Consider the following 25,296-nt stretch of genomic DNA (forward strand, 5'->3'; position numbering starts at 1 on the left):
CACAATCAAGTAAAACAATAGAATAGAAATACTTAACTGAGCAATAGAAATACGTAACTAAGCAATCACATCGGTTCTGCCCCCCCTAACAAAAGTCCTGCCCCTCCCTAACAAAGTCCTGCCCCCCCCACAAAAATCCTGGCTATGCCCATGTCCCATGTTTGTCCAGACCTGCAGATCCTTCAAGTGTCCCTGTGTTCCAGAGATAGTCCTAGATTTACAGAAGCCATCCCGGTTCCTGATTTGATCCCAGATTGTCCCACTTTTCCTTAGAACGTCACTATTTTCATCAGAGAAATGGGAAAGAGTATGGTAGGACATCCTTATTTTCATCGGAGCATATGGAGTTATGCGACACCCAAGCCAAGGAGACATGTAACTATACAACTTTTAGAAGACACCTGAAGGCAACCCTGTATAGGGAAGCTTTTTAATGTTTTATTATGCTTTTATATATGTTGGAAGCCTCCTAGAGTGGTGGGGGCAACCCAGTTAGATGGGCGGGGTATATGTAAGAAAAACACTGGGGCCTAATTTGAATAGTAGAGTGTGTGGTATCTGGTGGGCGGGGCTTGTGTGTCTTGCTCCAGAATCAGCCCCTCCCTTCCGTGTGTGTTCAGTTAAGAACTTCAGTTAAGAGGGACCAACTGCCTCCTCTCGTTTCTTGCCTCAGGCTTGCCTCATGATGTTGTTTCACTTTCTCTCAGACATTATGTTATTTTCTTACAGTTTTCTTTATTATTAAAACTTAGTTTACATTTATGTGAGCCACTTATTTTTCTCAAAGAAAAAGAAACTCTGCTGAAGAATGGTGGAATATCCTAAACTTGGGTGAGTGAGGGGCTATTCCAAGTTTGCCAGGAGGACTGATTTTGTTAATCATCTCCCCACCTCCACAACAGTAAATGTAATGTAATGTAATGTAATGTAATGTAATGTAATGTAATGTAATGTAATATATAGGACACCCCCATTTTCACCAGAGGAATGTTGTAGGATATGGACCTGCACAAATAAACCGGACCACCTTGCCCAATAAACCAAGAAAATCATTTGCTTGCTGCCTTGCAGACTCCTTATACAGTGGAACCTCGGTTTTCAAACATCTCGGCTGCCAAACATTTCAGAAGCTGAACGCCGAAAACCAAGAAGTGAACACTTCTGTTTTTGAACAAACCTTGGAAGTCGAACCGTTTCCGCGGTGCATTTTTCCATTTTCACCATTCACTTTGTTGACAGCCCTTTGATTTTCGGTTTTCGAACATTTTGGAAGTCAAACAGACTTCTGGAACGGATTACGTTCAAAAACAAGAGGTTCCACTGCACATTGACCATGGATTGGAGAACATCCACTTCAGGGTTCTGGAACTGCCTGCTATAACCTTCAGCTGACCCTAAAAGAATGTACAGATTCTTTCCAATCAGTTTTATTTTCTATAATTAACCTCACTTTGAAATCCCATCAAGTTGGGCTTCTCGTCCCTTTTCATCTTCTCTCTCTCCTCCCCTCCCCCGTCTTATGGATTACTTTTTATCCTCAGGAAGCCCAGTTTGGATTATTTCCCCTTCCCCTGACGACACATGCCCCTCCTTAACCCCAGATCTTTGTGTGAAGACGATTCACTGACATCTTGGTACCATGCCAGACTCCAGAGATGCATTTTGTATGCATAGTGTCCTCCTCCGCCATGCATGCAGTGGATGCTTAGAAGAAATATTTCAAGACATGTGCTGGTAATAATAAAATACCAGAAAGCAGGGAATTTTATTTTGGGGGGAAATGGCTTGGCTTTTATAAAGCCTCAGCTTAATTTCTTTCTTAATCCTGCTTCCTATACTTTGCTGAGAATATCTGGACAATTCCTACATAAACACTTATTTGCATTTGTAGATAGGTAGCCGTGTTGGTCTGCCATAGTCAAAATAAAAAAATTCCTTCCAGTAGCACCTTAAAGACCAACTAAGTTAGTTCTTGGTATGAGCTTTCGTGTGCATGAAGAAGTGTGCATGCACACGAAAGCTCATACCAAAAACTAACTTAGTTGGTCTTTAAGGTGCTACTGGAAGGAATTTGTTTATTTTGACTTATTTGCATGTTATTGAAAAGTGAGTCCCAATGAGTTCATCAGGGCTTAGTCCCAAATGGGATTTCAGTCTTGATCTCAGCATTGGCCACATAGAGAATGGCTGGCTGGTGACTCAATGGTTCTTAACCTTTCTTGTATTAAGAAGAAGATTGGGCCAGCAAACCCTAATCTGGAGGTTGCATGGCACAATGGGTGCAGCCAAAAAGTGAGCATGGTCAACACACACGAGCATGTAAATGCACCCTATCTCAGAGCACTACACATACAGTGTGCACACACAGAAATCACCCCTTCCTATGATCTTCGCCGTGCTAAGTCCCCTTGCAGTGCCTTGTTATAAGCTCTCCTCCAGCTCGTTCCCTTTGCAATACAGCCTAGCTCAGTACTGTGATGGGCAGGGAAATTGCACCCTCACCCCATCACTGCGTTCCTCTCCATCACAGCCTAGCCAGCATGATTTAACTGGCCGAGAGTTATCTCCCCACCATGGTGCCTAGCTCATCATTCTGACAGGGACTGTCTGGTCTAGGCTGACAATCTCTCTCCTAAATGATCTGCAGAATCCTCTTAAGTGCTGACAGGTGAGAGGAAGAGACAACTAGCCCCGATAGCTATGTTATACCACCAGTATGCTTCTGAATACCCGTTGCTAGAAATCATAGGTATGCTTGCATGCTTTTGGGAGGCTTCTGGTTTTGCCACAGTGAAAACAGAACGCTGGACTAGATGGGCTTTTGTTCTGGTTCATCAGGGCTCTTCTTGTGTTCTGAACCATCTCCCGAGTGCTGGCTCTGACAATCTCAGGAAGCACTGGAGAATGTGGACCCAGATGGCATCATCCCCGGTAGGGTGAATATTAGAACGTTAGAGTTGGCTAACCTGTGGCATTTCACAGGTTGCTGGGCTATAGCTCCATTCAACCCTTACCATTACACCAAACAGCTGGGGGTATGGGAGTTAAGCAACATCTGGAGGGCCACATTAGAAGATCTGGAAGCTATGGCTTAAGCAGACGTCCACTTTTTCTACACTCTGTTGTACATGCTGGATCTCAAGTTGTTGGCATAGCAACCACAACATTCTACTGATTGAAGAAGGGTTCATAATGCTTACTGTGCATGATTATCTTAGACAGACACTAGAAGAAATTCACATTTAATCTATGTAAAGTGCCACTAGGGCGACTATAAAATAGATATTGAAACTATTCAGATGACAACAGCATTAATCGAAGTACATCTCCTTGTCAACCGGAGCCACTTGGATACTCCTCAGGCAGAAAGAAAAGGCAGTGATTGTATCTACAAACGCAATGACCATTTCAGAGGATGAGAAAATTCTTGCTGGCATTTTTCAAATAATGTGTAAGGTAAAATGGCATGGACCTACAAATGCAATGAAAATGCAATTAAGTGGCTAACATACCGAAATTCTGTTTGTAAATCAAAAAGCATACAAGAACAATTATCATCCAATCAGTATTCATGGTTGCTGCAATGTAGACAAATGTGGCTAAATTAAGGTGTGGTGGTAAGAAAACAGGAATTTAATTATTGCAGTTAAAAAAGAAATGAAATCAAATGGACTAAAACAGGTAGTTTCATAATCAAGTTGTATTTTTATTTCAGTACGTTTTTAAAAACTTGTACCAATACCCAATACTACACGATGTAACCTTTTTCAGAACAACCAGCAGTGAAAGGCGATGTCCTTGTGCTGTTTTTTTACAGATAAATAAATAAGAAAACCTTATGATGTATTTATTTTAAGAATGAATAAACATTCTGCTGTTTGAAAATATTGCAATGTTTTAGCATCCTTGTATCAATCCTAGTGACTAGATCAACACATTAACATAAATATACGGTGGTCATTAATCTCAATAATATTGTTCGTTTTGTCTATATAATCAATAGTATGACTTATGCTATCTTGGCAATGCAATATTTATTACGTTTTTATCTGCAACAATATTAACACCATGGCATCAGCATCTGTACTTGAGGTGCTCTATTAAATTTATTCTGTGTTTACCAAGAGGTTTAATGATGGATTTAATGGTATTAAATGTGGGGAAATGCCTTTGGCCTTTACATTTTCATGTGAAAATATATAAAAGAGAGTAGTAATTCAAGCAGTTATGCATCTTGTAAAGATTTTATCCTTTTAATCATTTGCACACAATATAAGATGTTATACTGCTGCAGTGTGCACATGGAAGACCATAAATATAAAGTAAATTCAACTGCTTAATTCGCAGAAACGACATATAATATATATGTGCTTAGAATAATCCATAGTAAAAATGGTCCTATGGATTAGGATGCTTTGTAAAATAATAGGAACTGTAGCAATATCAAATTAGGAGAGAGTAGAATGCTACTTCCTAAAGATGTCTCAGGGAAAACCTGTGGGTTGAATCCAACTGTGCCCCTCTACCAATCAAAAGACCCTTCTGCAAATGGAAAGGTTGCCTGCAAATTTGCACAATAACCTTGCATGGGAAAAGAGCTGAAATCTGGCTGTGTGCTCCTGCTAAGATGGATGGATGTCACCTTGTACACCTCCTTCCAGCAACTCCTGCAGCCAAGCTGGTGCCAAATGTATTGCTCTGCTTTCCTTTGGACCACATCAGTGAGGCCAAGAGTGGGATCTTGTTGTCTGGGCAGCCCAGGACATCCATACACACTGCCCAGGCTTTTGCACCCTGGGGAGGTCAGTCGGTGCTCCTAACACAGCGGTTTGACTTCACCCCCAGCGGCACACTCCATTGTGTCTCAAGACAGCCAGGTGCCAACCACAAGAAGCTCCTGTTAGCACAATGTCTCAAGATACATACTACCGCAAGGCATTGCGCAGTTTACTGCACAAGCTCTCGCAAAATGTCACAAGGTGCCAATTTATACTAAAACCATATTGCGCAAAGACTTGGTTAGCTCTTGGGAAACAGGAGCATTAACAAAAACACATATAAGTGTCATCCCTATTGGAATGTTTATGATGCAACCAGGCTGTTCTTAAATGTCTCTGCACAGGTCCATATAAACCATATAAACTCTAGACCCCATTTCCTCCCCCCCCCCCACTCCACAGAGGATCACCCAAGGATCTTTTTCAAGCCCTTTATTTTTTTCAGCTGAGCCACACTTCTCTGTTTCCATTTTCCCCATCTATATTTGCTTGCCATCCATATTTTGCACACTGCTGTGTAACTCTTGACTCACTGTGACATTGGTTAAACTCTTCTGTTAGTGCTTTGCAGACCAGAGCTAGTGGCTATATTATTTCCACTCAGGGTTTTGCATGGCTATTGTTGTTGTTGTTTTGGATCCAAGCCAGTAGGAGTCTTGCCATGACATGTAATGAGATCCAGATGACAGCCTAGACCATGATTCCAATTACCTTTATGACTGTGAGCACAAATGTTCAATTCCCTGTCTGAAAACAAGTGCTGATGAACTGAGAAACAAGGGAGTATCATGGACACATATGGTCTAAGTTACAAATGCAAATGCAACTTAATAAAACCCTGATAGGTTTCTTCAAAATCCATTGGCTGGAAACCTCAATCAATAGACACAAAAGGAGGCAACATAATACAAATAACAGTACTAATTTAGCAAGATTAAAGAGCAACATGAACATTTTTAATGAGAAAGCAGACACCTTTGCAATACTCGCACCATGATATGTTGCTTAGCAACAAGATATAAAAATGATGTACAGTACAAGTGATTTCTTCCACATATGAAAGCAGCACCCTACCAAAGCAGCTTCCTTATGCACTCTTACAAAATAAAAATCTAGTGAGACCATTTAACACTCCATTTTCTGCAACATACCCTATTAAACAATCATGTGGGTTGTGTTGTTGTTTTGCTAATATAGTAATACACCGGTTTTATTTAATGATTAGACAAGGGTTGTGCAGAGACAACAGAGACAGCCATAAATGAAGCACCAGCATTTCTAAAATAAATTCTGTAATGAGTATCAGGTCTCCAGACTTGATAAGTAAAAGTTCGAAACAATAATTTCTCTCTCACATTTGTCCTCAAAATCCGGTTATTAAAAATATATGTGCAAAGACAACTTAACATAATGGTCAACATGTTATAGGACAACAGTTGAATGAATAGAGAGAGGGAGGAAAATAAGTGGGTCTACAGAGTAACTAATATAAGGAAGTCAGAAGTGCTGCTCCTGGGAATAAATTCTGTTTTAGCCTGAAAGCTCCCTAACGTGACAGGTGGAAGTAAATTATATCAGAGGCAGCTCAACTTCAAGGTGTTGGCTTGGCCATCTGGGAGCGGGACTGGAACAGCTGTCAATTAGACCTTGGAGTGAGCAGAGAAAGGTAATAGAAATTTTTGCCAGCCTAATTATAAAAGATGCTCTGCAGCCAAAACGTCAAGCCTGGAGCCAAGAGATAGTGAGGGGGCCAAGAAATCATGAACCTGATTTCTGTGGCTTGCGAGGCAGGAGAAAGACCTAAAGTAAACTTTTTAACTTTCTGGAATTATTCTGTTTTGCAGGAATAGAAGCAGGTTACACACATGCCATACCGAGAGATCTTCAATACTTGGACTTGGCCCTTAACCGTATCTTACACTCCTTCAATCCATGATCATGTCTGTGTTGCTAGCACAACACCTCAGACATGGCACAAATAATTCCCCATCCATTGTCTTCAGCGGAAGGGGAAACATTAAATATAAGCTGATCATGGGTTAGAGCAGGGGTCTGCAACCTGCGGCTCCGGAGCCGCATGTGGCTCTTTTACACCTTTGCTGCGGCTGCGGGGCGGATACTAGCGAGGGGAGGAGGCGCATTGTGCGCCCCAACACTCCCCACTGTGGCAGGCGTTGTACTGGCTGTGACGTCGCATGGGGGTGGTGCGTGTGTTAGTCACGCGCCGTCCTGACGTCACCTTACCGCCCGCACACCCACCCGCTACATTGTAAGGGGCATGTACGCTGGTCACTGAATTGAAAGGGGGCATGTACGCTGGTCACTGTTTTGAAGGGGAGTGAAGAACACACACACACAAAAAGGTAACTTGTTAATTTAACGTTTATTTCTATGAGGAGGAGTAATTCTGAGGGGTCAAACAAAGAAATAATAAAAAAGTGACAAAAAAATTATTTTTATAATGACGAGTTTTGCGACTCCCAGTTTTTTTTCCCTTCGGAAATGGGTCCAAGTGGCTCTTTTTGTCTTAAAGGTTGCAGACCCCTGGGTTAGAGACTACTCTGCTCGCGTCACCAGGACAGAGCATAAGCATATGATAGAATTCAGGACCCATTTTCAGCATACAAACACCAGTATATAAACTCCACACTGGGAAACTCAAATTATAAGAATGCCCTGCATGGGGCTGTAACACTTTGGCCTCCTATCGTTCATATTTAAAGCTTAAAGGGTCAGAAACAGGGAGAAAATTCATGCTAAACAAAGAGGGAACACTGCACATAAAAAATCCTGCCCCCTTTTTTCTTCTGGTGAGGCTTGAACTCCTTTCTGCTGCTCCCCAACCTCATGTCCTGTTTGGTGAGCCACTGGAGGTTGCTGCTCTCCATCTGTGTCTATGACTGCTCTCACTGCTCATTCTGGTCCCTTCCTTTGGCTATTTGTCAATAGTCCTTAACAGTTGTCCCAGGAAGGCTAATGTGCGGCTTCTTCGGGGGTTCTGCCCAGAGAGATATGTGGGTGATGTGTTGAATGGACTCTTCTTTCTTCCCTTTGCTCTATGTGCTTCAAAATGGTGGCTGTGAGGAGTATGACCTGCCCGTAGGGATAGCTTCAGCCTGGCAGTAGTGGGATCATTGCTGGCTGTGCTATTGGAGCTAGCAGGCAGGGATCAGTGTGGCATTGTTTTGCATGCTGCATAATGCTGGGGTGTATGTTAAATCATTCTGCCCATTGTAAGATCACTGACTCCCTCCACATGAAGGTGACATGTGGACATGTTTGCCAGCAGTCCTTGACTGGTGGGTTTTGACAAGTGTTGCCAGGGGCACTGAGGGTGTGCCCACCATTTGTGTCTTTTCTGGTTGTGTTTCCCCTCCTGCTGTTCCAGGCTGAGCATGCGTTGAGTGCAGTGCCCATTACATAAGTGTAGTGGAATGCGGTAGGTTGGCTTTGAAAAAACAGAACAAACCAGAAGCATGTTTGATGCTATTTCCCATGAACATCAGACAGCTTTGGAACTGCAGCAGCTATATTTATTAGACAGAATGTCAGAGTAATATTCTAGGCAGGTACTTGCAATAAAGGCAACTAACAGCCCATTCTCAGACGTAAGTTCCATTGAGTTCAATGGGGCTTGCTGCCAGGTAAGTGGTTATAGGATTGCAGACTAAACGATGGGAAAGGTTACCATGTTATTGAAAAATATATAAATATGTAAATGCATAAAGGCAAGTGAAGTGTGACACAGCTTCCTAATTGCTTAACATGATTCCCACTAGATGCATAAATTAGAGCTCCTATTAGCAGGACTATGAATAATAATCAGTTTACTTTCTGGCTTGTATCTAAATATACTTTCTATATGATTTCATCTTTTATTCAGTCAGTTAAAAGCAGAACATCTAATTACAGTTCCTATTAAATTTCTTTCTTCTTGCCACAGAGCATGTGTGATGACTGATTTTTTTTTTTAAAGGCAGCATTTTTAGCATATGGAAAAATCATGTTATTATTAATGCATTCCCTGATGACTCTACATTTCAATTCCCTTAATTATTTAGTCATTGCTGATTATGTCTTTTCACAATTCATTATCCCATTTCCTGCAACGTAGACATTTTATTCATTAAGTGTCAAAATGAAGGGCCTGACCTCCAGAAAGATAATCAGGAAATAAGTGGCAGATACAAAAGGTCTAGGTTTTCTTAAGTGCTCAATACTCCATCAAGACATACCATCTTCTTAGGAAATTACAGTGCAAGTCAAACATCATTTAAGAAAATATTAAAGGACCAATTGACACACAGTAAGTGCTGATTTCTATGAGTTCCCCCCTCCCAAAATATACACATTTTCAAGTCAAAAAGAACTGTAGTACATAAACACCGCTACCTAAGACTTGTAATATAGAACAAAGTGGATAATTCCACAGAGCATGTGTGTACTATACTTTGTAATGTGTTTATATATTTCAAACATTTGCACTCAGCTTTTGATCTTAAGGAAGTGGCTAACTAAGAAAGCAATAAATTAACATTTTAAAACAGCCCTTACGGCATAACAACAAAACATTAGAACTGCAGCAGAAAGTTACTGAATTCCACTGCTATTTTTGCTTATGGAACTTCCATAACAAAATACCTGGTTGGGATTCAGACCCTGCTTTTGGTATTTCCAGTGAGCAGTGCTATTTTTCTGGAAAAAGAGGTGGCAGAACTCAGCATCAATGCACCCCTTGTTCTCTTATAATGGCAATGGCGCCCACCTGAGAAGTGCCGGAACTGAGTTTGGGCTGGAAAAAAGCCTTGCCCTGTGAGTCTTTTGACCTTTTCCCTCTACCATATCACAAATATTCCCTCTAATGTTCCCTCTACCATATCACTCAGTTTTGAAAGAAGATTGTCCTGGGATATAGGGATATGCTGTTCAAAACCAGCTTAGGGAAGTTGATCTAGGTAATTAACACTGATGGACAGCATTTTCAATATTCAACTTCCTGGCACTTCAGTTCTCATCCAACACAAGGAAACCTTGAACCAACATTGGTGGTGGTGGTAGGACATTTTACTACCCTAGCCAAATTCCACTGCATGTTGTGATAGTTAACTGTCCCAGAACAAACCCATGAGTGTGATGTCAGAAGTGTAGCATTTAAAAACTCCAGGGAAGCAAGTCTCATTTAAAAACAACTATCATGGGGCCGCATTTTACTACAATACTAGGAAAAGAACCCCCCTACTGATCAGATAGATAGATAGATTTCTTCTTGGGACATTTTATGCCCCATGTGACTTTTTTAAAAAAGGCCTTACTTGTCAGGAAATTTCATTGATTTCAACAGATTCAAAGCTTTCACTGGTTAGCTTAAATAAGACAAATATTTCTTACCATGATGCTATTTCATTTTCTTTCAGCTACATGTGATTTCCTTATAATCTGACATACACTTTGTTATGCATTATTAAACAACCAATCAACTTGCCCCTATAGTCAGCACTGTCCCTCCTGCTTATTTTTCTTCCCTTTTGATAAATTTACTTCTGTTTTCTATCAAAGCGATTAATCATTTCAGCTAGCAGCAAAATGTTGACAATCTGAGTCAATGAACTTCAGCCATCTTAATCTTCTCTTAGGTAGTTTAAAATATGCTCAGAATTCACTCACAGGCTTTATTTATACCTCAGTAGGATTCCAATTTCTTGGAATAAAAATGAAGTCTCCAAGGAGCACATTTTTTTGATTTTAATAGACTTCTTTAATGGAATTTTAAGGGAATAAAGAAGAACAAACTGAGAGGGGCAGAATAACATATTTGTGCTTTTCAAGCAGAACAAGTTTTAACCAAGCTACATGGAAAGAATCCTGACCTGACAGATCTTCCATTTTGTAAAGAGGAAGAAAAATGGAAAAGATCATGTTTTCTTGCAACTTCTAGCTATATTATTTCAGAACTATTTTTAGAAGTCTATCTTGTTTAGCCCACACTGCACTCTTACTTCCTGTTTCAGGAAATATATTTGTAAATTCTTTTGACTAACTCAACATCTGCTCTCAGGTGTCTGACCTTGTCTCACTTTTAATTTTTGATTCAAAAATATAATGAAGTAGGATTGCTGTATTTGGCTGCAAGGCTTTCCCACACACGCAACCTAATGTAACTAAGGAGATCCACATGTGGAAACCAAATTCTTTGTGTATATCACTTGCTAGACCAGGAATTGCAGGTGTAAATGGAATGTGTGTCCAAAGGAGCTTCCACATTGGGACTTAATATTGTAAACAGGTCATTTGGATGTCAGAAACTGCTCAACTTGACAGATTCTCCTGTCTTTCAGTAGACATTGTATTCTACCATTGCTTCTAGAAGTTGCTTAATCTTATTGTTTAGAAGCTGAAAGTTCTGTTTATTTGTATTTGCTGGCTTTATTCATATGTCTTTCATATGAATACAGTAATTACATGTAACCAATACAGTAATTACATGTTGGTAAAATATGCTGGGTTTTAAAAAATATGGTCCTGACTTTTTACATACTGTCTTAGTTCACACACACACACACACACACCTACCTCATATGACTGTGTCTGACAAGAAACATAAGGAGGTTAAACAAAGAGAACTAAATAATGCTAAAGGGCATAAATCAGTCCTCCAGTTCAGCTATAGGGCAAGAATAGCTAATCTACCTCAGTCTGGTGAGTATGAACTTGAATTTGAAGACGTAATTCATGATTTTGCAATGAAAAGGTCAGGGAAAATAACGTAAATGGTTCCATTTATAAAATGTTTGTGGTAATGCTATGTTAATTAGAATTTTTAAAAAAATCAAAACATGAACAGGATCATGATAATGTCATGCCACTGGACATGGCAGAATTCCCATTCCTCCTCTCCTTCCTTGTAGCTCCCCATGCTTTGCTCCTGTCCAAGCATCACTTACTGGGGTCACACAGCTGTGGCTTCAGGGTTCTGGGTTGTGTGGAGGCCTCACACAACCTTTCCAGGACCCCAGTAAGTGAGATCTCACCAGAACCTAGAAACCACCTCTCCTCCATTGGTGGCAGTGGTGTCCCCCTGCAGAGGTGCCCCTTGGATTCTGCTGCCTGAGGCAGCTGCCTCAATCTGCCTCATGGACAGGCCAACCCTGCACCCAATGTCTTTAACAACCAAAAACTTAGAAAGTAATATGCAAGATTTGTAGGACTATTCTCCAAGAAAGACAGCAAGATGGGTGAGGCGCGATGGGCTATGGTAGAAAAGTTCCAGTGTATGTCACAATGTAATTTCAGAACTAAGATTACCTTTTTCCCAAATCTAATGAAATTGTATGTCTGGCATAAGATTGTCAAATGTGTGTGGCAGGGGGCCTACACTACAACTTTGTATTTGGCCCCAAAATGATGGTGCCTTGTACTTGATTAAGTCTTTCATTCTAATTCGCTTATTTTCTTACATTTGCATTTTGACTTTATGCTTGTATTTTCGTGGACTCACTTGCTCTTCCCTTACTTATCCTCCCAAACTTCTCACAGTGGTACCTTGGTTTTAGAACAGCTTAGTTTATGAACAACTTGCAAATAGAACGCTGCAAACCCGGAAGTAGGTGTTCCAGTTTGTGAGCTTTGACTTGAAAGCTGAACATGTTCCACTTCTTGTTGAGTGTGTTCCATTTGTAAATTGAGTCCCCAACTGCTAATCAGAGGCTTCCTGTTGAGCTGTTGGCTGTTGAATCCCGAGCACCCATGTAACACAGAGGTGATATTTGGAGCTTTTTTTTGCATTTTTGTTTTGTGGCTTTTCGGGTTTTTGACTGTGACTTGTTCTTCATTTTATGGGCCTTGTTCTTCATTTTATGACTTGTGACTGTGGCTTGTGAATTTGTTTTTGTGACTTGTTTTTGTGACTATGTGGAACCCAGTTCAGCCACTGATTGATTGATTGTGTGACTGTAGAAATGGATAAAAGCCCCCCTTCCAAACAATGACTATCATCAGTTCACGTAAGGAATTAAAAAAAAAAATTATCATCTACAATGCTGTCTTATTTAATTTATACTACAGTATATTGATTATTGCTTTCATTTTATGGACCAATGGTCTCGTTAGGTAGTAAAATTCATGTTAAATTGCTGTTTTAGGGGTTGTTTTTAAAAGTCTGGAATGGATTAATCCATTTTGCATTACTTTCTATGGGAAAGCACGTCTTGGTTTTAGAACGCTTTGGTTTTGGAACAGACTTCCAGAACGGAATAAGTTTAGGAACCAAGGTACCACTGTATTCACTTTCCCATTTATTAATATTTTGCTTCATTACCTAAGAGGGATGGGGAAGCAAGGGAGTACCACAACAATATGAATTCAATAAATGCCAAACAATTATAACGCACTGGAGAGAAATGAAAGCATCTTGCTTGCAACTTATACAAGAAAATAATAATTAAAAAGTGAGCTTTCCATAATTCTCCTATAAGTGTAAGGTTTTCATAGAAACCTCGTGTGTCTTCAATTCCTGTCAGTAACAATTGGATTTAAGATATTTGGTGGAAGGAGGTTGGAGCAGCAACAGACATAAATCATTCCCCACATTCCTTTAAAGGAAAATGAAACAACAATGTTAGGGCCTTGTTTTCGTTTGACTAGCCTACAGTGACATCATTGTTAAGGAAGACTCTCCAGGATGCTATAGGAGAACATTATTCTCTCTCCAATGACAACAGAACAGCAGCAAGAAACTCCTGATACCATGCAGATACAACTAAATCCAGTGCCATCTAGTGACTAACCACATCATGACACTAATCATATTGCCCATGCAACATATAGATTTCTCTTTTCTCTGGTCTTTATATTTCAAACTGTTGGTGTTTGTTATAGAATGCCTGGAAAGCACCAAGTCAGATTGAGCATTAATAAATAATAGAAGGATAGAGTCCTACCCGTAAAATTTCTTCAACGCAGCTGTCATCTCCTCCTCCATTGTCCTGTAAACAAGGAGTAACACAGATACACGGTGAGAAATGATGAGTCTGCAAAAATGTAAATTAAGTAATTTTGTTAAAGATGTTAATTTTGTCCCCATTTCAGTAAGTTAGAAACATTGCTTAATGTACTTGATGCAGTTAAAAAACACCAAAACTGCAGTTTAACTCTAAGAGTTTGGATTTGATATCCCGCTTTATCACTACCCCAAGGAGTCTCAAAGCGGCCAACAATCTCTTTCCCCCTAACAACCACTCTGTGAGGTGAGTGAGGCTGAGAGACTTCAGAGAAGTTTGACTGGCCCAAGGTCACCCAGCAGCTGCATGTGGAGGAGCGGGGAATCAAACCCAGTTCACCAAATTACGAGTCCACTGCTCTTAACCACTACACCACACTGGCTCTAAGGCCATAATCCATCAGAAGCCTTTTCTATATAAGCCCTGTTGAAATGAAGTGACTGTTGCTATGCTTTACTTCAGTTACACAGAAGTTCTCAATAAATTGTCCCTTTCATCACAAAATAAAATGAAGGTGGAATTAAAGGCCAGAACAACTTTTACTAAACAGAAAATGTTAAATTGTAAACATAATTTTACCTATTATACTCCTCTTCCTAAATGTTTATCAACATCACCTTGCACCAAGAGGAAACACATTGTACAACACAGCTGAGTAAGATACAGTTTGAAATTACACTGCATTAAGGGTGTATTCTGTTGAAGTAAGGATAGCATAATCACAGCTAAGAAGCTCAAATCAGATATAGGACTGACACTCTTCTTTGGAAATTAAACCAATGTCCAGACTTTAACATTCAAAAACTTTACTTGCAGAAACTTATAGCTATAGATGAATTATAACATAATATTTATAGTCAAGTGCTTATCCAGGCATGGGCTTACAGTTTCTTCTTCTAACTTCCAAACAACTATTTTCCTCTCTTTCCAAAGCTCAGCACTCAGCCTTCTGTATCTCAGTTAGGCCGTGCTTTGCAGCTCCTATGAGATCTCCACTTTACCTTCTCCTACAGCTTTGTTCTCTTTCTTTTGAGCAGATAAGAAGCACTCCAACATTCTATTCAACTTAGCAGTGTTCACAGTGGATTCTAAAACACAGTCATCTTGCTTTGTATAAAACGGAGTCTCTCCTTCGCTAGATAGCTCCCATGTGACCAACATTAGCCAATCACATGAGAACTACCAGAGAACACTCTAGAATTCAGTTACCAGCCAATCAAATTTAAACACATAGTAGTGAATACAAGCATTTACAATTTCAGTGCTTTAAATTACTATACGTAACATAATGCTCATCCATCTCTGGTGGGATCTTGGTGGATTGTGTTTTAGAGCTGGGGCCACTGCTTTTCAGATGTTGCCTGAGTCAGAAGGACAATGACCCCAGGTCGTTTGAATTTTGCTGCTGAACTGTATATTGTCACTTTTCTGATGTACTGCATATTTACATGGACTTTCCAACTGCTGTATTGGGATATTCCCTAAGCCAAAAGTATTTGGGTGCCCAGAACACTTTCCTGTAAAGATGTGAGAAACAACAACAGCTGATAACTTTAGATCAACAGCTTCACATCTGAGTTCTTAAACAACCCCGGGGTGGATGTCATCAAGACCCAGCAGCAACTTGTTAATTTTTAATTTGTCAATTAGATCCAGGAAAAGCATTTGAGGAAGGAATATCTGTCAAATATCTTTCATAACGAACTGCTGCAAAAAAATCCAGTTACTCTGCAGTCTTCAGTAATGTTTTCACACATTTGTTGGCTAATGGTCCAACCATCTTCTTGGCTGGTTCCTTCCTTCTTCTGTATTTAAAGACATTGTTGTTGTTTGTCTTAATGTTTCTAGTAATATCTTCCTTCTTCAAAATAAAATTCACTTGCCTTCCATTTGTTCTACCAGTACTGTAAGTCTTCCTTCTCCCCACCCCCTCCTCATCTGGAGAAGACATTCGCTTTTTAAAGAAAGGCTTCTTGCTTCAAAAAGTCCTGCATCACAAAACAGTCTGGCTTCTAAAATGACCCAGTTTTCTGAGAGCTCCTGTCTTCCCCTCTAATTGACCTTTACCTGGCCAGCCTTTTACAGAGCTTGCAGGAGAGTGCTCCTGGTTTTATTGGAGGGGAGGGGGCTGCTCTCAAGTCCCACAAGCCCTGACCATTTATTGCCCAGCAGTTTTGCTCTGAACCTCAAGATAAGATTCATTCAAAAGCTTATCAGTGCAGAGGTTCTGCTCTCTCAGCTAGGTTCAGAATGTTCAGAGATACTAAACTGTCTGAAATCTCAGAGGAAAATGGCTTTTACTGCTTTGTGGATGGAAAATGCCAGCAAGCATATTTTTTTCCGTTCCTGTGATTTCTTCCTCTTGAAAAATAAAATAAAAGCTTCTGCTATAGCATGCTGGCGTGGAAAGAAAGTGCTTTCAGGTGGTACAAATTCACCCCATATTTGTGTGTTCACAAATATGACTAAAAATGTTATATAATGCTGAAGGATGCTGAAATATATTCGGAGTTGAGTGTGGATTTCATGCTCTTTATTCAGCTCAGAGTAGTGAGGAATGGAAGTTCCCCCGAAATGTCTGCTTTATATACATTATTTACACAATGGGCCCCACGTGATTGGCTAATTCTGGGATTCTCCTATAGGCCAATCAGGTTGTGGATTCACTTCCACCCAGAGTTGGATTGGGTGGCTCCTCTGGACCAATCAGACTACTGCATTCTGGATCCTATTGTTCTAGGACCAATCAGACTGCTGCATTTTGGATCCTATTCAACTCAGTACATAACAGATGCACAGTGACTACACACTGATACATCCCACTAAGAATGAAATTATGCATTTACCAGAGAATAAGATATATTGAAAGCAGTGGGTCTGACATCTGTCTAGTCAGAAGTAAGTCCTACTTAGTTTGATGGGACTTACAACTAAGTGTGCATAGGATTGGACTAAATCACAAGTACGTGTGTATAGGATGATGGCTTCAACCCAGACCCAGAGACTTACTTCTGAGCAGATCTAAGAACATAAGAAGAGCCCTATTAAATGAAGCCAAAACCATCTTCCAGCTTCCTGTTTACACAATGGCCAAGCAGATGCTTATGGGGTGCCCACAAGCAAGATGGAATGCAATAGCCCTCACCCATGGTTTGGTGACCAGCAACTAAAATTTGGAGGCATACTGCCTCCAGCAGTAGAACATAGCCATTGTGGCTAGTAGCTATGCAGAGGCTTATATTCCATGAACTTGTCTAATCATCTTTTAAAGCCATCAAAGTTGGTGGTCATCACTATGTCTTGTGAGTGTCGCTTCTATAGTTTAATTATTTGATGCAGTACTTTCTGCTGTCTGTCCTGAATCTTCCAACATTCAGTTTCATTGGATGGTTTCAAGTTCTACTGCATGCATAATCGTGCACACCTCTATCTTGTCATCCTCTACTTGCCTGTTTCATTAAACTAAAAATTCTAAATGTTGCAACCTTTATTCATGGTGGAGTGACTCCAATCTGTTGGTCATTTGGTTGCCCGTTTGTGAAACCTTTCCAGCTCTACAACAGCGGCCAGAACTGTATACAATATTTATTGTAAGTGTGCTCTCAGCATCGTTTCGTATAGTGGCATGATGATAATGGCAATGTTGTTATTCTCAGTCCATTTTCTAATGATCCCTAACATGAAATTTGCCTGTTTTGCAGCTGCTGAGCATTGTGTGAACATCTTCATTGAGCTACCCACTATGATCCCAAGGTCTCATTCCTGGTTAATCACTGCCACTTCAGTCCCCATTAGAGAATATATGAAAGTATGGGAATTTTTTCTCCCAACATCCATTATACTGCATAGGATTGTACTGTTACTCACTGGTACAAGGTGCATAGGTTTTATTTAACATATAGACAATAGCTCTTCAGAGAGTTGAATACGATATTGTAGAAGAATAATTGTCAATGGTCCATGTGTTCAATATGTCCACAGGAAAACGGGTTAGTATGCAAGCTCTGAGATGATTCTGGAGTGCAGACTGTTTCTTGTTACTAAGGCCTGGGATTTTTACACTGTGATTGAAACCTCTTAAGGTTAGGAGCGGGGGAAATGAAACCTCTTCAACCCTCTCTAGTTTTCCAGCAACATTGGAGTAATCAATTATAAACAGCTGCACTGATAATATTTCACTTTATAAAAGATGCTGGGGCACCTCCAGTGAAATGTTTTTTAGACATTCTAGCCAGGCATCCTCATAACTCTTTAACATTTTGCTCGTATAAAAAACACACACTGCAGTCCAGAAACAATAAGAGGAGATGTAATGGACTGGAACTGTATAGTTCTATTAATAAAATATAAGGCTTTTATTGTTATTGTGAAAGATTGATTGCAGAAAATCAATACTTTGTCACAGTATATTAATGCTTTTCTTATTTATTAAAATGGATGTTGAGCTGAACATATTCTCTTGCCACGCTGCTGGAAAATGGTCATAATTAAAACTGCTACTGCGGATTGCAGAGCTCATCCTGCTAGATGCTGTTGGATTCCTATCAGCACTCCTTGCACTCAGCAAAAACAGGATATTCTCAAAAGTACCTAGGGCTTAGTTACTTGCCTCTAAAAACACTGTCTTTCCAGAAGAGCCAGCTGGGCTTCTTTGAAAATGTATTTTGCATAGTACATTATCTGCTGCAACATGTTTATTAGTGCATTAATGCATGAATAATTGTTTGAAATAGATACCTATTTTTTTCTGGAAAGTTTCCATAGAGGAAATTGGATCTTTTTCTCCTTGTAGCAGATAAACCTATTTGCACAGCATATTCGTGCCCAGCCTTAATAAAAACCAAGGTCCACTAGTGCTTTGCATTTTCACGCCAATTTTATTTTTTCTATTTAATTTAACATATTTATGTCCCACTTTTTAACAGAAGCTTTCAGTTTTTAACGCTTTATTTTAAAAGTCAGCATTAAGCATATACAGTGCTTGTGGTTACTCAGAAATTTAAAAAACCCTCATGAAAAATCTTCAGCACTTTAGTGCGCATTTCTCAACACATACTTGTATGCAGCGTTGACTAATGTATACATTTCTGCGGGCAATTTCTCGTTATACAGTGCATTTTTGTATTTTCTCAAATATATTAATTTTAATGCACACTTTTACCAAATATATGCATTTTTGCAAACAGTGGTTGAAAAACTGCACTTAAAAGTTCAGGTAAGTGTGAATTATGAATGATAAATGTGTTTTGGTTCTCATGTTGTTTCAGAAAGCATGGATTTGATAGATTCGCCTCTAAATGCAAACTGTCAAAAAAGAACAACCATATGCACCTTGTTAACCCAGAACAGCACCCTTAAAAGAAAATTCAATTTCCAGTAAGTTTTACTTTTTCCTAGAAAACCTGCAAAGATGCAGCTGTTCAGAACAGAAGCACATTGTGCGCATGTTTGTGTAACAGAGTATGATGCAGACATCTCATTGTAAAGGGCCAATGAGATTTCCAGTGCAATTCTTAGTTATTTCAGTGGGACTTGCTTATTTATTTAATAAAATTTATAAACTGCTTGATTGTTTAATAAAATAGCCAAAGCGGTTTTCAAAATATAAAACAGTAACATAAATTTTAAAAATCGCAACCATACGAAATTTAAAATACTGAAACAGATTTAAATGATCTCAATTTCCTAAGCAGCTACATAGGCTTGTCTAAACAAGAATGATTTTAGAAGGCGCCAACAAGAGTGAATGGGCTTGCTTGATCTCAATAAGGAGGGAGTTCCAAAGTGTAGGGGTTGCAACACTAAACAATGGCGTTATTACAAATGTGGGGCAAATGCAGATTAGTGGCTATCCTCATAAAAAGGTTCCCAAAGCTATTTACAAAGACAATATAAACACTAAAGCCAATCACAACAAACACAACCAATAAAAACCTTCTAAAAATTCCATACAAATGGAAGACAGAGTGTAAACCAAGGGTTGGCAAGGTTTATCTTGCCTGGGCCGGATTGGTCCCGAGTAGATCCCTCTGTGGGCTGGATTTGTGTGTGTGCATGAGTGCGCATGCGCAATTTCCAGCGTCTGCGCATGCGCAGACCCGATTTCCAGCACCGTGGAAGCAAGTCCCCGCACCACGCTGTGCTGCTTTAGTGCAGCGCACGAGCGGGCACTTCAGTTCAGGGTGGCTCATGGGCCGGTCCAATGACCTCTGTAGGCCACTTCCGGCCCATGGGTCTTAGGTTGCTGACCCCTGGTGTAAACCAACAGCCTTAAGCCACTGAAACAGCGGTCCTATGAATGCTTAGCCAGAAGTAAGTCCCAAAGGGTTGTCTCCAGGGGTGTCTGTGTACAAGTGGGACAGATTTCCACTTGTACAACAGGACTTCATATTGCACTCTTCCCATTTGAAGTCTCCCACACCCCCTCAAAAACTGCACTGGGGGGGGTTGATGTTTAGTGTTTAATGAAACTTACTCCAAAGTAAGCCTGAATAGGATAGCAACTGCATATATTCAAGCAGCTTGTTTTTTCTTCTTCCAGAAAAAGACCAAGAACCTATTTGCATAGTTGTTGTTTTTCTGTAACAGAATGACACTTACAACAAAAGAGGACATTATGGAACAATTGACCTTTCCGCAACACTGTAATGTGAATCTAAACACCAGCTAGTACTACACAGCGCAACATATTGAAATAGATAGTTTATTCCAGGAACCCATCCTCCCCTTTTTAAAAAGTAAATTAGCAATAAATCAATAAAAGCTATGTAATGTGAAAATGAATTACATTGCTGTTTACATTATTTAACACCAAACATTGCTGTTTCGTGTGTTTGTAATTAGCGAGCTATAAAAAATAATGCTATAACTATGAACATAATGAGAAAAACTGTTTATAAATGATCATTGGTATTCAGTCCTACTGAGATGAAAATTATACGAACGAATGCAGCAAAAAAAAAAGGGGGAGTTAAGGCTAAGGCCGAAAAGCTCTGCAGGTCTCCTCTTCAGTTGGCAAGGAGGATGGGGAACTGAAGAATCACCTACTTCAAGAATCTGTGGGTATCACTGCAGTCTGAATATGGGGAAATTCCCATGGGCCATAGAAACTGCTTCCACCATACCTGCCTGGGTGGGGGAGGTGTCCCTATGGAGGTTGAGGAATGGGCGTGGGATGTGAGGAGAGGGAAAGAACATAGAATAATGGAAGGAGAGCATCCGGGAAAAGCCAGGAAGGGGAGACAAGTTGTTGCCCTTTCCCCCAAGCTAGAAAAACACTGAACATTTATCTGATGATGGAATACTTGCCATTAACGAGAACCCCAAAAGCCACAGGTAGTATTATCCTGTTTCGAAGTAATTTTCACCCTGGCTCATGCACTATTAAGGATATCTGGAAATTATAGCATAGTCATTTATCAGTTACTACGATGGGGGAAAGACCTCAGCCCATTTCTCCGTGGCTATAAAAAAAGCCCCTAAGAGTGTTCGCTTCATATGTTTAAAAGGTTATAACAATTAATAACCTATTAATCAGCTCTTGTTCTATCATTACTGAATAATTATAAAGGTTTTAGTGAACAGAACAAATTTTATTATTTTACGATGAATGCACCTTTGGGCTTGGATGGCGGTGGGGGAGGGGAGAATCCTGTACTCTGCCTGAGCGTTAAGAGCTTTTCTAATTAAATGAATCATAAATCACTGAATAGATGGAGTTCTTTGAACATAAAGAAAAATCTAATCATTTGAGAAATCGTATCAATATTGTCCATAATCTGCAACACGGATAAGACCACAGATATTTCCAAAGCCATCTTGAAATATTAAGAATGGACCAAGGCTACGGCCACAAATTCATAATAAAGAAACTATTACATAAGATTTATTTGGGGTGCTGACCTTAAATACTTTTACACCTGAACAAAAAGCCAATGCTCTCTCTCTCTCTCTCTTGCACTCTCACAGAGACACCCCTCTGATCTGCGCTTGAGTGCATTGCACAAAGGGGGCTGGAGATAAGGCCTTCTGATACCTGCTCCCAAAAATCTGTTTCTGTAGTTGTCACTGCTGGCCTGCACAATGAAATTAGAAGTGCCTTTCCCTCTCATGCTGAGCACTGGATGGTGAATAGTGAGACCAAAGCTTTTCACCAAAGCATCCAGGGACCTGCAGTTCTGCCTGAATGGTACAGACATAAGGTAAAGAAAGAAGGCCATAAGTCATACCTCATGTTACGTCCACTTCATGTTACGTTCTTTCAGTTTTTGTCCCGCAGCGACCCGGAAGTACCGGAAAGGGTTACTTCCGGGTTTCACCGCTCGTATATACGCAGAAGCGCAAAATGATGTCATGCAAATGTGCAGAAGCGGCGAATCGCAACCCGTGCGTGCACAGACACGCCGTTGCAGGTTGCGCTCTTTTCATGTTGAAAACAGGCCTCCAGAATGGATCCTGTTCGCAACCAGGGGTACCACTGTACTAATTATCATTACTCTGTAGGGGATTTTGTTGTTTGATCAATTAGAAGACCCCTTCAACTGAGCACCAAATGTTGTCTTTCCTGAGCCCGGTCAGGAACAGGTTAAAGTAGTCAATCACCCTTTTGAGTAGAGGAATCTGGACACCTAGCCAGAACGTCTTATTGGGGGCTTATGGGGAAGTTTGTGACTTTGGGAGGCCAAGAGAATGCCCATAGTGTGTCCACTAATGTGCCATCACTGGAAGTAGTGACTCACTTTTAACGCCTTGGCTTAAAGAAAGAAAACTAATTACGCTTAGTGCGAGTGCCCAATTACTTGGAAATGGGAGTAGATACATCCATCTGGTCCACTCTACATTCTGGCGAGGGGGAGTGTTAATTTGATGTCTGCTAGTCCACAAATCCTCTTAATGGCCTTGACCCTACTTGGATCTGAATGAAGGAAAAAAAACAAATTCTACTTTGAATGGAATCAAAACTTGGTGTGGCTATTTAATGCATTTTGTTTGGTTTAATTGTTGCGCGTACTGTATTGTTGTTAGCTGCTTTGAGTTTCTTTTGTGTGCGGTGGGTGAATAGCAAAGCAGAAGCATAAATAAAAAAGTAGTATGTTCAGAGAATTGGAAGAACTTATAGGGGTGAATATTTGCTTAATATTTTCTCACGCTAGGGACATAGGATGCTGCTGCCTTATACAGAGTAAGACCATAGGTCAGGCATAGGCAAACTCCAGCCCTCCAGATGTTTGGGACTACAATTCCCATCATCCCTAGCCAACAGGACCAGTGGTCAGGGGTGATGGGAATTGTAGTCCCAAACATCTGGAGGGCCGGAGTTTGCCTATGCCTGCCATAGGTCCATGTAGCTCAGTACTATCTACAAAGACTGACAGCAGCTCTCCCAGGATTTCATGGAGAAAAGGAAGATCGAACCTGGAACCTTTTGCCTGCAAAGCAGATCTTCTACCACTGAGCTATGACCCTTTCCCCAAACATTTGAATAGCTACTTTGAGATTGGCTCAGTCTCCATAGCCCAAGAGTTAATGCAAAACAAAGAACGAAACCTCAGCTAATCTTGATGATCTTATGCGTTTTGATGGTGTTCAACGTCCTCAGCTGCAGCTTCATTTCGACCCCATTTTCGTCCTCCTCCACTCTCATTTCCCTAGCCTTACTTTTTGCCCTCACATTCTTTAATCTGATTGGCTGAGGTGCTGTGTATGCTTTTCTTTACGAGTGTTTATGTTGCCACCATGTCAAATGTGGCCTCCTGATGTCTTTGAATAAAATCCACATGGTTCGCCACAACCGGATGAAATGGCCGTGGGGGCAAAGAAGGAAAATAGAAGGGATGAAGATGAGCAACAAATGAAAGCAAATATATTCATATGGAGTGCTGTTTTTAAAAATAAATAAAAAAATGTAAATGCCTTTAGAAATTCACAAAAACAGACATGAAGGCTAATATCCTATGCAATGATATCTGGTTCCACGTGCATACAAGTGTGCAAAGCAGAACCCTTTTTGGAAAAGAACTGCAACATTTATTCATTTATGCACTGGCTTTGACCCTTAATTGATTAACCTTAATAGAAAATATTTCACATCAAGCTGCATAAATCATAGAAACATTGCTACACCATGTTGAAAAGGGGATATAATATGTGTGTGTGTGTCTGGAAAAACACAGAATTTGTTCATTGATATCTTACACATTGAATAGGAATATACACTGACATGTGTGAGGTTGTTCATGTATTTGGAAAAGAAAATTAAACCAGTGATCTCTCTGTCAGAGCAACCACTGCAGAAAGAGATTGAAACAAACTTGCATTACGAATAAGCAGTACAGTTGCTCTTGGGGAAAATCAGTCTTGCTGTTTCACTGTAGCTGTTTGTATTGTCATCCAAACTCATTAAAGAAAGTCAGGACTGACTATGGAAGGAAAAGTGTAAGATCAAACACTTCCACATCATTTCATAATGAATAAACTAAAGCTGTATGGCACTTACTGTTCCACACTTCTATGGAAAGCTTACACTGAAGTATTTCCTTACCACATGCAAATGCAATTTCTGATTTCTTTCATCCTCCAGAGCTCTGACTCATGCACTGATGGAACTACAGAACTATTTTTGGGCAGCAGGAAACTCAGGAAACAAATGTGTATACATGCAACATTTATACTGTGTGGCTATACTGTGTGGAAACATCAGGTCGTTTGCAGAATACTGAAGAAGCAATTAGATAATGAGGCGTAATGCACCCAAACATACTAACATTTTATCTTCAGATGCAGTTCGAATGTGCATGATGTTGTGAAATGCTCTTTGCATTTATAAACAAATGCACAAGTGTATATGTATTTGTTTAAGTGTGCACAAAGCTTTTGGGGGGACATGGTGGGTCATGAATGGTAAAATACCTGACACCCTCTTTGGACAGAATATGAAAACGTTGGGTGAATGTGGAATTTAAAAGGTATAACACTACTAAAATAAATCCACAACAATGGACTCAAGTTTCCAAATCTTATCCAGTATGTGCAGACCATATAGATTGTCTTTCTCTTCCCCAGTAATTCATCACAACCAGCTTCTCTCTCCAACATAGCCAAGATGGGGAAGAGTTTTCACATTAGGTAGGATAAATTCTAAGCGGGTTAAGGGTTATCAACTCTCTCTGCAGTGTCTTTGACTTTCTAAGATGTAATCACAACCCTAACCGTTTGGGACCAGTTTATTTGCAGGATCACCTTACCCCATACATACCCACTCAGCCACTTCAATCTGCGGATCTGGCCCTGCTACAGCTGCCACATAATACTCATACCACATGTGTAAGGATTCAATCTCTTAGTGTGGCAGCACTAACTTTGCCTATTGACCTTAGGCAGGTTCCTTTTGCTGTATTCTTTTTGCTGTCTGCTTAAGACATTTTTGTTTAGGCAAACCTATCCAGGCACGTAGAAGTGTTTTAATGTCTTTTTAGCTTTTAGCTTTTTTAGCTTTTCGTTTTTAAAAATCAGGGGTTTGGGTT

At 40.1% G+C, this 25,296-nt stretch overlaps 1 protein-coding gene and 2 long non-coding RNA genes across 10 annotated transcripts in view; 2 read left to right on the forward strand and 1 right to left on the reverse strand.

Annotated features, from left to right (window-relative positions):
- AFF3 (ALF transcription elongation factor 3) overlaps nt 1–25,296 on the reverse strand; it is a 224,539-nt gene that overhangs the window by 105,643 nt on the left and 93,600 nt on the right. For 7 of the 8 annotated variants that reach the window (XM_082220026.1, XM_082220024.1, XM_082220023.1 and 4 more), the window contains one exon: nt 13,715–13,759. The exons of the other annotated variant lie outside the window; for it this stretch is intronic. In XM_082220026.1, coding sequence (XP_082076152.1) covers nt 13,715–13,759 — 45 coding nt within the window. The remainder of the gene's footprint in view (nt 1–13,714; nt 13,760–25,296) is intronic. 8 annotated transcript variants of the gene reach the window in all.
- LOC309530937 overlaps nt 1–25,296 on the forward strand; it is a 103,663-nt gene that overhangs the window by 33,210 nt on the left and 45,157 nt on the right. The gene's annotated exons all lie outside the window — the stretch shown is intronic.
- LOC309530941 lies at nt 177–20,515 on the forward strand. The gene is made up of 3 exons (XR_014218977.1): nt 177–831; nt 17,756–17,856; nt 20,316–20,515. It is a non-coding gene; the product is annotated as an uncharacterized lncRNA (long non-coding RNA).

Source organism: Podarcis vaucheri (genome assembly GCF_965113315.1).
Source record: "Podarcis vaucheri genome assembly, chromosome: 4".
NCBI lineage: Eukaryota > Metazoa > Chordata > Lepidosauria > Squamata > Lacertidae > Podarcis > Podarcis vaucheri.